Source organism: Pseudochaenichthys georgianus, chromosome 9 (genome assembly GCF_902827115.2).
Source record: "Pseudochaenichthys georgianus chromosome 9, fPseGeo1.2, whole genome shotgun sequence".
Taxonomy (NCBI): Eukaryota; Metazoa; Chordata; class Actinopteri; order Perciformes; family Channichthyidae; genus Pseudochaenichthys; species Pseudochaenichthys georgianus.
In genome coordinates this window covers 20,579,125-20,596,789 of record NC_047511.1, presented here as the reverse complement: position 1 = coordinate 20,596,789, position 17,665 = coordinate 20,579,125, and the positions used below count along the sequence as shown (strand labels likewise).

At 44.5% G+C, this 17,665-nt stretch overlaps 2 protein-coding genes across 2 annotated transcripts; one reads left to right on the top strand and one right to left on the bottom strand.

The window, feature by feature from the left end:
* Positions 1–159: 159 nt before the first annotated feature.
* Positions 160–4,184, top strand: LOC117451940 (amphiregulin-like). Its single transcript, XM_071204292.1, is given in 5 exon segments — positions 160–275; positions 571–628; positions 631–740; positions 1,929–2,042; positions 3,921–4,184. Coding segments are annotated over 4 exon segments (378 nt in total). The 3' UTR covers positions 2,023–2,042; positions 3,921–4,184.
* A 9,176-nt stretch (positions 4,185–13,360) lies between these two features.
* LOC117452926 (granzyme A-like) lies at positions 13,361–15,875 on the bottom strand. Its single transcript, XM_034091747.2, has 5 exons — positions 15,792–15,875; positions 15,437–15,572; positions 14,881–15,016; positions 14,223–14,498; positions 13,361–14,116 (listed from the first exon to the last, which is right to left on the bottom strand). Exons 1-5 carry the CDS (start codon positions 15,853–15,855, stop codon positions 13,958–13,960), a joined length of 771 nt encoding a protein of 256 aa, XP_033947638.1. The 5' UTR covers positions 15,856–15,875; the 3' UTR covers positions 13,361–13,957.
* Positions 15,876–17,665: the final 1,790 nt, after the last annotated feature.

The window sequence follows — 17,665 nt, the reverse complement described above, 5'->3', positions numbered from 1 at the left end:
ATGTCAAAAACCTTAGCTACCATTTCACTTGCAGCTTTCTCTGCTTCAGAGTTACACCCCCAGTAAAGATGAGAAGAAGAAAAGGAAAGGCAAGAAGAAGAACAAGCACAAAAGTAAAAGCCACGACTCCTCTCAACCCCGAGCCCACGTTCTCCACTAATGGGTACACGTCCACACCACACCACCACGGAGAATCCCTGCACCTCCAGCCACGTGGGCTACTGCATTTATGGCCGCTGCAATTACATCGAGGGCCTGCAGGAGCCTGTGTGTATGTGAGTACAGCATCACTTCACTTTGTGTAGTTGCATATTTGTACACTAACAAAACTGAAGCATTGACTTTAATTAAATGTATTATGTCAACAGATTTCACATAACTGTATTAGGTTAGTTGAAAGCAGTAATATGAAGTTGAGCCCAATATTTTAAACATAATAGTATTGCTTTCAACTAACCTAATACAGTTATGTGAAATCTGTTGACATAATTCCTTTCTTAAGTCAACGGTTCAGTTTTTTCAGTGTCAAGAAAAGAAAATCACTCCTCCTTCTGTAAACTCTTTCCTCAGATGTCAGAAGGGTTATGACGGGGGACGCTGTGAGATCCAGTCTCTGGAGGTACTTAAGACCAGACAGATCAGATCAACAATACTGAGCTGGTGCAGACGGTCCTGGTGATCATCGCTGTGGTCCTGTCGGTCATCAGCTGCACCGCCATCCTGCTCATGACCTGTGCTCAGTGAGTATTCAAGACACACACATCAGTACTTTGTGGGTGGAAGGCCAGTAAGGATTATTGTGGTTAAACCAGTTCAAACTTCTTAATGAAATGTGCAAAGATGCTAGCATAGCGACTTCAAGTGAACCTCACCCACAAACTTAACCCTGCTTAAGCTAACAAAGGTAGAAGTGATAAGCATTATTGTAGACATGGGAATGTTGCCAATTCCATAGAGATAATGAGATAAGAAAGATTATGACAAAATATTGTACAACACGCGAAGAAACATGAAACTGTTATCTTACTTAAACCGATTTAAATGTGTCCATAACAAGGCGGTACTCACCAGCATTATGTTGTTTTGCTGGCTCATTCCTTTTGTAGAAAGTACATTCAACCCCACTGGATTACAGTGTACCGGCTATCAGAGTGACATGCTTCTCTGTCCTTCTTTAGTATCACTTTTCACAATAGTTGGAACTATAACAACACTTTTAATCTCCTGGAATAGCGAGATTATTGAAGCTTTAAGCATGAATGCCTGAGGGCAAAACATCCTCATAAAACCCATGAAAACCAACATATCATACCCAGAAACCCTTCGTAGCATTTGGATACACTGATACATTAACACACCCAAACACACCCAAACTATAAAGGCATTGCTCATGACTTTAACAGGACTCCATGATCCACCTGTCTCATGGCTCATTCTTACTTTTACCGTAGACTTTCATTTCACTGTGTCAAGTTGATGAATGTGTTACTCATTCTTTATTTGAAACTGCCACCCACTTTATCTTAAGTGTCCAAGTCATTTGATGTTTATTCACAGTTCTCTATCAATATGTATCTAAATCACAGCTATTGTTGGAATGTAGGACAAAGTCTAAAGTCCGTTGCTTACAGCATCATAGCCAAAGTGGATAGAGAGAAAGTAAGACTTATTACAGAGTGAAACCGACAAATGATTTTCTTATCAAAACAGCCTGAAAATCAACAGTCACACTTTTAATATTCAATACACTTAATGTGCTGTACTTAATAGAAATTGTTGCCAAAACACAACAAAAGGCCACCTTCAATTTCATTTGTCCAGACAGCATCAAAGCCATGTAACTGACTCCCGCCTTTCAAAATTACTTTACTGTGATCATCTGATAAGAAATGTCCAAGTTTCATACTCACGTTGAATGTCTTTTGTAGCTACAGGTCACATAAAAACTTCCTGGCATCCTACCTGGGAACTGGGACGGAGCAGGAGAAGCTACAAAAACCCAACAGGGATGTTGTGGTGTGAGGGCATAAAGTTACCATGAGGTAAGTGTTGCTGAGGTTCTGACTGTCACTTCTACTGTGCTTTTATAGTGCTCAAGAATTCATACTGCGTTAAATAGGCCTAGATTACATCGTAAAGCTTTTTAATTCATAAATATCTCAATACCCCAAACTTCAAAACGTTTGCTTAACTTCCTCCTTGTGATAAAGCTTAGCAACCCTAATTGCTAATGTTTGTAACAGGCTGTTTTATTTTAAAGTAGTGTTCATTGGCTGATCCTTTGTGTGTAAAGAGATGGATGCCCTTGTGCCTTTTTACCATCTCCAAAACCAAAAACACGAGGGCGAAGTCTCAAACTTTTCCGTTGTTTGTTCTAACGTAAGCGGCGAGCGTTAGCATGTCACTAGAATAGGGATAACACATATTTTAGTCCATCACCTAAAGGTATTTTCTGTTGTAAAAAAGTGAAACATACCGTTTAAAAATAAGACAATAAAATAATAAATCTAACCTCAGTCTTGCATGTTTAAGTATGTAGACTGAGCAGCTAAACAGGTGTATCAGTATGTTAGATCAAAAGAACAGCCTAATCCTACATAAATCCTCATCATACTTATAATACTATAGGACAAACTACGGTATAGCTCTAAAATACACAAAATACTATTTCTTTATTCAATAATTAGGACCCCATATAGCTACCGAGTTTATGTTTTGAAAGGCATACTACCTAGCTAGCCAATGGTTTGTTAATGCCATATTAGATGCCGTAAGATGGACATCCAATCAGGCACTCCTGCATTTCCGGTGGTGTACAGTTTGGTGATGTATTACCGCCAAAAGTCTTGCTTAAGTCCTCAGAGGGTGTCGTCAGGCCTCCCCTCACGTGAGCCTTAAGCCAAACAGGAAAGAGTGGGCTCAGAGAGTGACAGAGAGCCGCACGCCTGTTGTTGTTTTTTTAACAAGCAAGTAATTTCACGCAAAGAGGAATCCCCACCAGAGGAATTATTTTGGATTAGCCTGGGGATGTATCAGCCTGCCCCATCCCTGCACTGCATACCAGCGAAAAGACAGAAACCACACATTCGATCAAACACATTCACCATGTGTGTCTCAAACAATAACAGTTCTGACACACTGACTGTAAATGACCGTGAAGTAACAGCTTAATTACTCCACATACATGTGGTCAGATCTCACTGAGCAACACAGGCACAGCTTGCAGACTTCACATGTTCAAACTGAAATAGTTAGCCTCCAGACAAACAATGAGGCTGTGCAGCATTCTCCTAAAAGCTGCGTCACTCAGTGTCCACAATAAATGTGTCTTTCAAATTGCACCTTGTTGGCTTGAGATTGGATCAGCACCCCAGCCTTGATTCTCACTCGCTTTAAATAGTTTAATTAATGTGAAAACTATGGCCTGGGTATTATTTGTTAATCAGTTGAATCAGTTATGATAAGGGTTTACTCACCAAAGCCATTGGCGAAATAGGGGAAGTCAACGACATAGCTTCAACAAATGACAATAAATGAGCGGTCAGACCATTTGACAGGTTTTGAATTAGTAAGAATTCATTATCAAACCATGGCAAGTACAGTAGGTCATAGTTGAACTAGCAAATAAGTCTGTAGGCTTGTTCAATCAGATTAATTTCTAAGATCATATTTTTTTTTATGCATAATGGCCAATGGTAAATGATCATACTTTGTACTAAAGAAAAGTGCACTTACACAGGTTTAAATTGAACATTTAACTACACTGTACTGTATATGCTGACATGTACTTCATTTAAAACGTTTTTTATAGCAGTTTTGAATTTTATCTTGAAAATAGTCTTACTTTGACTTAAAATGTGTTGCATCGTTTCTATGTTCACATCATTATTGACTTTTGATTTCTCTCCATCTCTCCTCAGCCAGCTGCGCGACTCAAAGACAAAGCCGACCAGAAGAAGTAGAGTGAATAGACAGCTTTATTAGATGTTGTGTCAAAAACATTGTCCAGACCTTGTTAGAATGTAATTTATTTAGTGTGATTATTTATTGCTTATGACTGTATGAGTATGATTGAGTGTTGGACTATTGTGAACTATGGACTTGCAAAAAAGTGCGGTTTGGTTTTATTTATTTACTGCTGTTATAGGTCAGAGAAAAGCTCCTCATCTCTCTCTGGGATGGGATTTGTTCACCAATAAAGTGTCTCAGTGTTATATGAAAGAGTTATTTATTTATGCATCTATGCCTCTGAATTGTGTGTTTACATTCCCATCTGCGGAGGCATCCCATACCTCTGCAGCCTGCTCACACAAACACCTCGACCTTTTAGCCAAACACAGATCAGTAGACAGGAATAACCCTGAGAAAAGCTCAATGTAATATCAGGGAGGAATTCAGATAATCATGAGAGCAACCAAAAGCATATCAAGTATTTGTGTGTGTGTGTGTGTGTGTGTGTGTGTGTGTGTGTGTGTGTGTGTGTGTGTGTGTGTGTGTGTGCGTGCGTGCGTGCGTGTGTGTGTGTGTGTGTGTGTGTGTGTGCAACTCATTAACCGTTGTGTTGCCATAGCACTGAAGTGTTTTTAACAGCGGAGTAACGCCTAAAGCTTTGTGAATGGGTCGACAACAGACAGGTGCAAGAGGCAAGAAGCGGGGGGCGTGTTCAGTCTGATCTATTTTGAGATATTTCCAGGTAGCTTGGAAGTTATCTCCTATCACATATACAAACACATACTTGAACATAATTAGATGTTTCACGTCAGGACAAAGGAGCCTAGAATAGCCTGAGCAAAAAGAGGGCGACACAGTTCCACACAAACACAAGTGTTGACGTGCAGCTCAGAGTTAGTTAGTTGAAAAAGGCCATAGCTACCAGAACAAAAATAATAAGATGTTAAGCGCATGTTGACATGAAAAGAAGATGGTTTAGCCAAACTTTACTACTTGCACTGCATTGGCTTCTCTTTTCAGCCATGGAGGTTGCAGCTTAAAAAAAATCGTGTTTACAGTGTTGCTCAGCAAAATACATTGTAGCCTACATTCTTGAGGTCTAACAAACGTGTTGACTAAATGTCCTTCCTCACATTTTTCAATGGAGATTCTTTTTAAGGTTTAAAACCTAAATAGTGTAGCGCCAGGAAAAGGGAGTCGGAGGCGGTGTATTCAGAACGGAGTTCCACTCTTTATTATCCATTAAATATAGAGAGGTCAACACATCGTCTGCTCTGCTTAACGAGCTAGCAGGAATGGAGGCTAACACTCCAGGTGTTCCCACTAAAGGGTCCGTGTGGTAACACAATAAGAGAGGTGAATTATGTCCCATAACGTGTCACCACACAAGCCCCCCCAGAATTCACGTGTAAACAAAATCCGTATGGCGGGGAGGAACAATCCCCCTGCCCCCACGAGACCTGCGCACCGGAGTCGGTACAGCGACCTCCGCCCGTGCGGCCCCTGACAGAGGAGGGACCGGAACAACAGGTCCACACTCCCTGACAGGAATCAAAGCCGGGGGTCGGCCCCGTCTCGGCGGCCGAGCCAGCACCACCGGCCGGTCCACGTCCAAGTGAGCAGCCTTCACCCGGTCAACCGAGACGTGCTTAGCCTTACCGCCCATGTCGACCACCAGGTGTTTTTCACCGTGTTCCAAAACCCGGAAAGGTCCGTCGTAATGGAGCTGCAGGGGGCCTCTGTGTGCGTCGTGACGGATGAAGACGTGCCCAGCTGAGCGTAGCTCCGCGGGAAATTGAGACCCTGGCGCACCGTGCTGAGTAGTCGGGACTGGAGCGAAAGCCTCCGCCGCGTCACGCAGAAAAACTCGCTGGGCCGTGGCAGACCAGGGAGCTGAAGCATTTGGGAGGAAATCCCCCGGAACTCTCAGCGGCTGACCGTAGACCATCTCCGCTGTAGAACACTGCAGATCTTCCTTGGGTGCGGTCCTCAGGCCCAGCATCACCCAGGGCAGCTTGTCGACCCAGTTACCGTCCGTAAGGCCGGCCTTGAGGGACGCCTTGAGGGACGCCTTGAGGGACGCCTTCATGGAGCGATGAAAGCGCTCGCAGAGGCCGTTAGCCTGAGGGTGGTAAGCGGTAGTCCTGTGCAGCTTGACCCCCAAACCGCCTGCCACAGCGTTCCAGAGCTCGTACGTGAACTGAGAGCCCCTGTCTGAGGAAATGTCTGACGGGGTGCCAAAACGACAAACCCACGTTGCAATGAAGGCCCGGGCAACGTCTGCGGCTGATGTCGAAACGAGCGGAACTGCCTCCGGCCAACGGGTCGTTCTGTCCACCATGGTGAGGAGGTAGGAAAACCCCTGAGAGGAAGGCAACGGACCAACCAGGTCAATGTTGACGTGATCAAACCTCCTCTCAGGCACCAGGAAACGCTCCAACGGGGCCTTCGTGTGGCGGTGCACCTTAGCGCGTTGACAAGCCACGCACTCCCTGGCCCAAGTTCTCACATCCTTTTTCAGCCCATGCCAGACGAACTTCGCGGCCAGCAAGCGCACCGAAGGTTTAACGCCGGGGTGTGATAGGCCGTGCACCGCTTCGAACACAGAGCGCCTCCAGCTGGCAGGGACGACAGGCCGCGCCAGGCCCGTGGAAACGTCACACAGGAGGGTAATGCCCGCGTCGCCGAACACTACGTCCTCCAAGCGCAGCCCCGCGCCCTCCACCTTCAGAACCTGGACGCCGGGATCTGTGACCTGGTCCGCCGCCATGCGAGTATAGTCCAGGCCCAACTGGACGGCACCGATGACGACTCTGGAGAGGCAATCAGCAACCAGGTTCGACTTGCCAGCCACGTGCTTAATGTCCGTAGTGAACTCTGATATGTAGGAAAGCTGCCGCTGCTGACGTGCCGACCAAGGCTCCGCCACTTTTGACATGGCGAAGGTGAGCGGCTTGTGGTCGACAAACGCCGTAAATTCACGGCCTTCCAGCATGAAACGGAAGTGCCGCACGGCCAAATAAAGTCCAAGGAGCTCTCGGTCAAAGGCGCTGTACCTGCGTTCTCTGGGCGTCAGCTGGCGGCTGAAAAAGGCGAGCGGCTGCCAAGCGCCCTCCACCCACTGCTCGTGCAGCCTCCACCTTCGCTGGCAGAGGTGTCGCACCGCCCTTGGTGACGCGGTGCCCCAGGAAATCAATGTCAGACACCCCGAACTGGCACTTTGCCGGATTGATGATTAATCCGTGTCCGTTGAGCCGTGTGAAAAGGGCTCGGAGGTGGGACAGGTGCTCCTGCACTGAAGCGCTGGCGACGAGTATGTCGTCGAGGTAGACAAACACAAACGGCAGGTCCCGCAGTACCGAATCCATCAGGCGCTGGAACGTCTGAGTGGCATTCTTGAGTCCAAAAGGCATCCGCAGGAACTCAAAAAGTCCAAAAGGTGTTATCACTGCCGTCTTGGGAATGTCCAGGGGGTGCATGGGCACCTGGTGGTATCCACGCACCAGGTCCACCTTGGAAAACACCCCTGTACCGGCCAGATGCGCCGAAAAGTCCTGAATGTGCGGCACTGGATAGCGGTCAGGCGTAGTGGCGTCGTTGAGTCGGCGGTAATCCCCGCACGGGCGGAACCCGCCGTTCGGTTTGGGGACGACGTGCAGGGGGAAGCCCAAGGACTGTCAGAGCAGCGGACAATGCCCAGGCGCTCCATGGTTGCAAACTCCGCCCTCGCCACAGCCAGCTTAGAAGGGTTCAACCGCCGGGCCCTGGCGTAGACAGGAGGCCCCTCGGTAGTGACGTGGTGCTCCACGCCATGCTTAGTGGTAAGCGCAGAGAAGGTGGGCAGCGACAGGTCTGGAAACTCGGCCAACAGTCTGAGAAACGTGTCTGCCCCTGACAGCGAGCCCGACAGCCCGTCGTACGCTGCGCTGCCAAGTGTGCACACGAGGGAAGAAAACGTCAAGGCATCAATCAAACGCCTATTCTTAAAGAGCCTGTGACACGGTTTTCCCCCATCATCCAAACCCATCAATTTGAGTACATATTGTCCCCTTGAAAACCGTTACTGAACTGATTTTGGATATTTGTACTTTGATAACCATTAATCTGCCTTCAATGTTGACAATTTTCTGGATCTTCTCGCGGATTCTTCAAGTCCCGCCAAATGATGGGTGACGTCATTGCGGGCACAGCGCTCCAGCTGCACCGTCCAGGATCCCAGCATCTGCATGTAAACCTTTATATATATACAGTCAGATGTAAACGCACGACGGCGCACACAGCAGCAAGCTCAGACAGCGATGACAGGTTAATGTTGAACGTGTCTGAGAGCTCATATGAGGCTGAAGGATCGGTTTATGTTGTATCTGTTAGAAGTTTAGGAATGAGGTGCGTCAATATGGGCGATCATATGGTCATGTAGCCAGTGGTGGACTGGGACTAAACATCATCCCGGGACTCTCGACCGGCCCACTTCGGTACCGCTAGTAAATTGTCAACGGGGGGAGCGGGGGATGTAAAATACAAATATAATGTATAATGTCTGTGTCTTTGACATTAGCGCTGCTCGCCACCTGTGCCCTGTACTACGAAGCCAGTTCAACAGACCCTGGATATGTTTGAGTAACAAACAAACTAACAAACGAGATCTCGCTAAGCGGTCCTACGACGCTGGTTATCAACTCGGTAAATCAAGCCAGGGTTTCTCTCTCCAGCTGAGAGCGCGTTCACGTCTAAGACACGAGTGGATCTGACTTTAATTACATTTGTCTCGAGTGTTTCGTCAACATAATGTGTTAAATAATACTTCTGCATCCAGTCTGTGACACTGTGAGTGTTGCACGGCCAGATGAGGCTGGAGAAGCTGACTCAGATAAGGAAATATATGATATATTATGATATTATATGATCGATGATCTGATTGATGATGTAATATGAATGATAAGTGCGACACGTCGGCGTCTTCTCTGCATACGGCAGTTTAAACTGTATTTCCTTTATCCTGTAATATGACTTGAGAGATTTAAACTCCGCACACTGAGTGGATCTCTTTTCTATAGACGCCGGAGGCGGGCAGCGTCAGGTAAAAGAAGTTATTTAGCCTTCTCAAACCTGAGCCTCACGCGCCGCCTATGGGGGATGTGCTAGTTACTTATCCGACCGGCCCACTTCGGTACCGGCCCATCGGGATTCGTCCCGATGGCCAGTCCGCCACTGCACCCAGCCCACGTAAACTGTCAACGGGGGGAGCCTCGCTGCGGGGAAACGGTGGACCTAGTATCCCGATCGGAGTGGGAATAATAATAATAATCCGTGCATTTTATCCATTAATTTCCCCAACATTGTGGTAAAACACCACACGTTTAATCCACGTTGGTGTACTACAACTACAAAAAGCATCGGTTTGTTTTCTCATCAGTAAATGCAGACCGGCTCAAACAAACGATTTTTAATCATCATCCTCACGATCATTTAATGTATAATATGTTCGCCGAATTGACATGAAAGCACTAATAAATGTAGTTTCATCCACTTGAGTTTATAACCACAAAAATAATCGATTTGTTTTTATATCACATCCGACGGGAGGAAATTCAGCAGCTCTCACTCCCGATTTGTAATCCTAATGTAATCATCATCTTCACCACGATCATTTATGTTTATGTCGCCGAATTGACATGAAAGCACTGACAAATATGAATATACTGTAGTCAACTTCATTACAACGTTATTAACGTGCCTAATCTCAGTAATTCACCATTTCTAGGCATGACACAACACACTTTGTCCGTGTTTGGCTCTCGAAGCGTTCCCGCATTGACGTCACTTCCGGCTTCCCCCAAAACTTCAAAATGAGTGAAGGAATTTCCCCGCGATGTTCGAAATTATTGATATTTAACGAAACGGTATCGCTTTTTCTTTTTTAAACTGACGGTTCGAGATTACTAGTAGCCCAATATTTCATTGCACAACAGTTGTTGGGATGGTGTCACAGGCTCTTTAACGTCCACTAAGAGTCCATGAGCACACAAAAAAATCCGCTCCGAGGAGGGGAAAAGAAATGTCCGCTGTCACGAAATCCCAGCTGAAACGCTGTCCTCCGATGCACAAACACATAGGCCTCACGCCGTACGTGCGAATGGGACCGCCGTTAGCCGTCGTCAATCGCGGTCCGTGCCCTCCCCGGGTGACGTCTTCACTCGACGCGGGAACTACGCTCCGTTGAGCGCCCGTGTCACACCGAAACGCTGTCGCTGACGAAGAGGAGCCTGCACGTGCCGCCGACGCTCAGGGCCACTACCGAGCGCCGGCCCCTCCGTTTCCCGGGGGTTTGTAGCTGCACGGAGCGATGCATCTCTTCGCCCTTGTCCCGAAACGTGCGTGGTAAGAGCACTCTCCGGTGTCTCCACGCCGGCTTGCCACAGCCGTGTCCGGCCCCCGCCATGCTGTCTTGACTGCAGATGGGCTGCTGCGCGTCGCGGCTAACGTCTCTGCACCGGGCTGTTGTGTAGCCAGGAAAAAACGATCCGCTTCCTCAGCCAAGGCACGCGGCTCCGTGACAGGCGTGTTGGCCAGCGCCGTCTGGACCCGGGGAGGCAAGTGACGCAGGAAAATCTCCGTGAATAAAATCCGGGGATCTTCCCCCCCTAGCAGATTTAGCATTTTCTCCATTAGCTGAGATGGCTTGCTGTCTCCCAGGCCTTGAATGTCAAGCAACTGGCGGGCCCTCTCCTTAGCAGATAAGCTAAATGTCTTAAGGAGAAGGGCCTTAATCGCCTCATATTTGCCATGATGTGGGGGGCCTGCGATGAATCCCACCAACCTGGACGACGTAGAGCTGCCCAGCGCTGCTACCACATGGTAGTATTTCAGGTCCCCGTCACGGACCTGTCGGCAGGCGAAGTGCGCCTCCACATGTGCGAACCATGCCTCCGCGGCGTGCTCCCAGAATTCCGGCAGCTTTACGAACACATCGCGTTCAGCCATGCTCGTTAATTTTCCGGAAACTTTCTCGGAAACGTCAGGGTCACCAGTGTAGCGCCAGGAAAAGGGAGTCGGAGGCGGTGTATTCAGAACGGAGTTCCACTCTTTATTATCCATTAAATATAGAGAGGTCAACACATCGTCTGATCTGCTTAACGAGCTAGCAGGAATGGAGGCTAACTCTCCAGGTGTTCCCACTAAAGGGTCCGTGTGGCAACACAATAAGAGAGGTGAATTATGTCCCATAACGTGTCACCACAATAGCTTGCATCCATGTTTAGTGGCAATGTTCTCCTTTTTGCTGGTACCTAGCATCTTGGCTTTGTCCCGCAACTTAAGATATCAATTAAACTCAGTTAATCAATAAACATATAAAGCAAGTAGCTATAACATGTATCACAATTATAATTGTAAGCTTATTGAGCTCTAGGGGTGCCGGTAGGAATCCTGTTTCTCTTTGTGCTAAGCTAACTAGCTGCTCCATTCCTGACAAGCCTAAGAGTGTTCAACATCTTCTCAACAACCAACTTTATGACAAAAAGTGTGTTTAAAATAACTTATTGTTCAGGTTTTTTTATGACTGTTTTTAGCCATATGTCTATTTCTGTAAATGATCAGCCACATTTGTTCTATGTGTTCTTACTTACCAGTAGTAGAACTGATTCTAAATATCTGAACCTAGCCTCTGATTATAAAAAGATACAAGGCAGAGATTAGCATATAAATATGACTATGACTCACCTGCTAGGATAAAACAGTTTCTAGCCACCTTTATAAAACAAGGTTTCACTAAGTGTTTGTGTGGCGTTGCGTCACTAGTGATGAGGGAAAAGGTGAGGCAAGGTGGGCAGCCCATCCTGGTGATGCAAGCAGAGGTAAACAATTACTGTGTGCGTGTGTATGTGACAGTTATCTCTATCATAGAAAATGCTATCCAAACACATCAAAAACATACAGAAACACGTTGGCATTCATCCACTTGACAAAATAAGTTGATAAGAGCGTGGTGAGCTTTGATAGTTTTTTCGGCAGTGAGGTGGGCCCTGAGCTTTTGTTGGTGGCCATGGAAACAGAGTAAACAAACGGGCAGATGGTTGGTCAGCGATAATTCACTTCAAATAAAGACCAACTGGAAATTCATGGATGTGGTAATGTATTTTCCCCTTAAGCTTTACAAGAGAAGGTCTGTTGCCAAGGCGAGAACTTTTTATTTCTTCTGTTGTTTCTTTGACTTCCTGCACTGAAATTAATTCAGGCATGCTTGCAATGTGGCTCCTTGGAGGGCAAAGTCAGTCGGCCCGACAATTTGTTAGAAACTGAAATATCCTCACAACTATTGGATCAATGTCCATTAAATTAGCTTCAGACATTCATGGAGCCCAGAGGATGAATGAAAAATGATGATCCTTTGACTTTCTGAACTGTTTCATGGATTGCTCTGACATTTGGAATACACATTCTTATGTTTTTCTCAGGATGAAATATAACAATTTTCCTATGGCGTCTTTATCAGTTTAATTTTAATTAGTTTAAAACTTTGGTTTATAACCAAATATCAGCGAAGCTGTAGTTTCATTCGCTAGATTGTACTTAGTGCAATTAAGCACATGTCAGCATGTTAACACGATACAATAAAATGTCTTTGCATTTGTATGCTTATTAATTACTTTTCAGTCATTTTAAAATGATTTAAAAAAACCTTTATTGTTAATGTGGTTGTATTAAATGCAACCACGGATGTGTATTGCCTTTAACTTTTTGCATCAGTTTTGTATCAATTGTAAGTTAGATACTAGATTTAACCATTTCCACTGAACTGTTGTAAAGACTAGAATGACTGCATCACTAAATGCAGTAGAGAGCACCACCTGGTGATGAAAACTGAGCGTCAGTGCAACATTTGCAGTCATTCGCAGGTCATAACGGCCGGGTGTATGACTCTGCTGATTTGTGTGTGAAACGATAAACCCACAAGAATTTAGGGGAGCACATAATGATTTCAGCCCACAGCAATAAAAGAGAACAACAGTGTTTAAGATAAAAAAGACACAGAAGCAGATGATCAATCCTTTCGAAATATGACTGTGCACACTTTGATTACCACAGCAAATATTTCCTTTTGCTGGATGTGGACATATTTATTATGTGTTCACTGCATTTGAAGGAAGGCATGTTGCAAGACTCATGCGTCCTTTTTTGAACGTTTCCTGTGGGGGTCTTAAGATACTCTGTGTGAATTTGTCTCTTGTGGTGTGGTCTAAGTAAGTGCACCATCAGCAGAGCTTTTTTTTTCTTTATAGTTAAGAACTCCATGTTCTCTGCATTGACATTACTGTAATTGTCTCATGCAGGAAGCGTTTCGGCATTATGACAGACAACCTCAAGAGCAGCAAGAGAGGAAAACACAAACATGTGCTGTCATGCTTACTGAAACATCAACATTTTTTTTATTTAGACACAGAGCTCACACAACCAGAGAACAGAGAACTGAAACACAAATCTTTGATGCCATGAACGTGTGAAACTACAGGAGCTTCTGTAATGGAAACCTATTATAATAGTAATACAAAATTACGAATATGTTGCACCGTTGGAGGAGCCTGTGACCTAAGATTTTCATTGACATAGCTATGTACAAATGACAATAAAAGCCTTGAATCTCAATCTTGATCTTGAAAATAAGAAAGAAAGATATATGGATGTCTAAGAATAAATATAATTGGTTTTGGGTTTTCATGCAGTTGTAATGACGAGGAAAAAAAGGGACATGCCTGAGAATCAACCTAATTATAAAATATATCCATATGACTTGAGTTATAGTCTATTTAAGCTTCTGAATCTGTCTGGTTGGCGGATTGCTTTGGAGTTTTGCTTTCCCCTGAAGAAAATATAGCGCTTTTCTACATAGATTTAGAAAAATCCCTCAAGAAAACATATAATGTAAATGTCTTCCTTTTACAGTAGGAGGATGAAATGAACGTAGCATACTATTAGCACATAAATAGACGTTAACGAACTGGGCTGATTATATTTCAGACTTTTTCATTGTCTTCTTGATCCAGATTATTTGTTTTTCTGAGAGAAAAGAGTACACACCCGGGAATTTTTTCATGCCACAATTCTTTCCAAAAGAAGTGACACCAACCAGGGCTCCATTGCACAACAGTGGGCCTCCTGAATCCCCCTGGAGAGATAATAAATATACAACATTATATATTAAGACACATACACATGAGTTAAGGGGTGATAGGCAGTATGTTTCCTTTACAAAAAAATCGAAATGCACTCACCCCACAGGTATCAGCCACCTCTTTCACGACTGAACCAGCACATATCTGGCCCCTGGTGATAAAAGGCTTCAGGTTGTAATGCTTAGGAGAGTTGCACTCCATTCTATCGATCACGGTCACATTGACAGACCTCAGGACATCTGAAACAGTCTTGGCGATGTTGTTTGTTTTTCCCCATCCAGCCACCAGACAGCTGGTGCCAGCTGCTGGATATTTGATGGTGTCCCCCAACGGGAGACATTTCACCGTCTTGGTTTGCTTCACCGGTTTTTCAAGCTGAGATAAAAAAAAAAAGTTTGATGCTGACCAGCTGTATGTTGTCTTTCAGAAATGTAAGGCTTATGAAATTAATGCTCTTTGTCTTTCTTTTTTTAATGTTTTGTACCATTTCCCTATGTTGGTGTCATTGTACTTATAGCAACCTATTAAAGCTTGAAAATGATTCCACTTTCGCTAAATATACTTCCTTCAAGTTAAAACAAGTTTTATTGCACTTGGTTAGAAAGACAAAACAAACAAGACAGGCTCTCCTGCCTTGCCAAACCAAAAAGCATATATTAAGTTCAACGAAATATGCTCCTGAATCATCTTTAACTGTTTCCAAGATTGCATATTTTGCACCTTTGCTTCAACTTGGTTACTTGTGATTACAACTTACCTTGAGCAGCATGAGGTCATTGATGTGTTCTGTTGCATCATAACAGGGATGAGGAAAACTTTTCACCTTGCGGACCTGCCTGGAATCTTTTACATCTCCTTTGATTGAGTGCACTCCCAGAATCACTTTCGTAAAGCTGCGAAAGCAGAAAAAAGAGTTTAAAATCCATCTTAAAATGTATCTTCGATAGCCCTAAATTCATACTTGCTTTTATAAATCTGCTTTTTTATCCAATACTTGGGCAATCCTATTCTCACAACCTTTCAGTCTCTGTCTTGAAGTATGTTGTTTACGTCTGTGTTGGACTCATGTGTCTGTTATTTGTGGGTGTTCAAGAGTTGCTATCAGAAATGGAAAATGAACCAACAGTAGTTTCCTTTTTCTTTTCTTTTTTTACCATGAATAGTATTTCAGGTTAACTTTGACTGTTTTACCAAAGTGCAGAATCATTTCTTCATTGAGATGAAAATCATTATAATATTATATAAAACATATATCATCAGTATAGGTTATACAATAGTTTTAGTGTATAGGAATTTTTGTATCATGCTCTTACTTTTTACAGTGGGCAGCAGTCAGGACCCATTTTGGATGGATGAGTGTCCCTCCACAGTACGGAGGCTGCATCAGAGCCATGAAAGGCAGAGAGTGGGGAGCCACTTCTTTCCCTCCAATAATCTCAGAACCATGACCTTAAAGAGAACAATAATTCAATAAGAACAGTTCAATAATTTTGAAAAAAGTGTAGAAATGAATCAATAAATGGTAAACCAAATAAATTGCAACACTCTGCCTCAGCTGCACTGTAATATTGAAAGTAACACATTACTTACTATGCATTCTGCATGCTTACATGAGTGAGGTAGATATCACAAAGTAAATGCCTGCAATACAAATAATGTTTTACTCACATGATTGGACAATGAGAAGGACCACACACGAGATAAAAACAATGAAATCCCTTGGGCACAACATTTTCCTTATCTCTCTCTGATGTGACGGTGAATGCTCTTCAACATTACCTTGAAGCAAACCCTCGTATTTATGTGTTGCAGTTGAAGGATGTGGTCTGACCTTGGAAATGCATGAGTCAGCAGAATGGACGCAAGCAAGACATGAGAATTGGTGTGTTCGGTCTTCATTTAGAAGCCTGTGGTAACAGTTTTGTCATTTCCCACTCATCATTAGCATGTGACAGTCTGCGTGGTGAAGGCTTTTTATTTACGTGAAGCAGGTCACATCATCAGGGTGATGTTCACGATGTGGGACCACCGCCTCAGCTAAAACTGGAGGCTGTTGTCAAGCGTTTCAGCTACAGTGATGAGTGTGTGTTAAAAATGATTCAAAGGAATTCATCAGAAAGTGGAATATGTTGTCTAAAGTGACACTAAAGACACATGACCAATAAGACATAACTCAGAGGAAGAGTTAACTATAAAAATAATTGGATGCCTATTTTTTGCAACCTTAAGGCATACTCCTGACATTACGCATATGATATGATATGGCTTTGTATGGTAATGTATTGATTGTATTGCATTGTTATATTACCATTAAAATAGATTATTGTTTTAACGGATACTTATATGTTCTGGATTCCTTCCTGTATGATAACCAGCTTGTTAGGGACGCGCGGAGATTTGGAAAGCGGACCAGTTGTCCCTCAAAATCTCTAACAACTTCCCAACACACAGCCGTGGTCACATCCTGGACTTGGTCTGCTCCACTGGTCTCACCATCCATCATCTGTCCAGCCTCAATCTCCACATCTCTGATCACCTGGCCATTATCATGGACATCAACATCCCCATCCCCGCCGAAAAGCAAAAACGTACAATAACCTACAGAAATCTCAAAAAATCCATCTCACCTTCAGCAATCACTGCCTCCATTACCTGCAAGATGTCTGTCTCCCCCCCCCAACTTTCTGAAAACCCATCTGAACTTGTGGACTATTATAACAGCACCCTCTCCTTCTGTCTCAATGAACTGAACATTTCTCTTTCATACACTCCGCCCCCTAGTATACCCCCGAACTCCGCCAAATGAAATCAAGGACACGTCAACTTGAACGCCAACACAAGAAAACCGCACTAACAGTCCATCTTCACATCTACAAAGACTATCTCCAGCAGTACAGTAACACACTCAAAGCAGCCCGGTCTAATTACTACTAATTACTACTCAACTAATTCAGTCTGGCTCCAGCAACCCCAAGCGTCTGTTCTCCACCATCAGCAAACTTCTCAAACCCTGTGACAATGCCACCTCATCCTTCACCACCGAACAGTGCAACTCCTTCCTCTCGTTTTTCCAAACCAAAATCAGCAACATTTACAGCAATCTGACACCCTCAGCAGCACCCCCCACCTCCCCTCCTGGCTCCCCCCCTTCACCTCACAGCCCCTGTTCCACTTCTCCCCTGTGACACTGACCCCATGCAACTGTCCGACTTCATGACTTCAGGAATTAACTCCACCTGCACACTTGACCCAATGCCCTCCAAATTTGTTAAAGAGAGCCTCCCTGCCATCTCCCAACTCATCGCCACCATCATTAACTCCTCCCTCAGGTCTGGATCAGTTCCCCCCTCTCTCAAACTGGCTGCTGTCACATCCATTCTCAAAAGACCTGGACTCACACCTGAAATCATGTCCAACTTCCGGCCCATCTCAAATCTCCCTTTTCTGTCAAAAATACTTGAACGTGTCGTTGCCTCACAACTTAAATCCCACCTCAGCTCCAATGATCTCTTTGAGCCATTTCAATCCGGTTTCCGATCAAA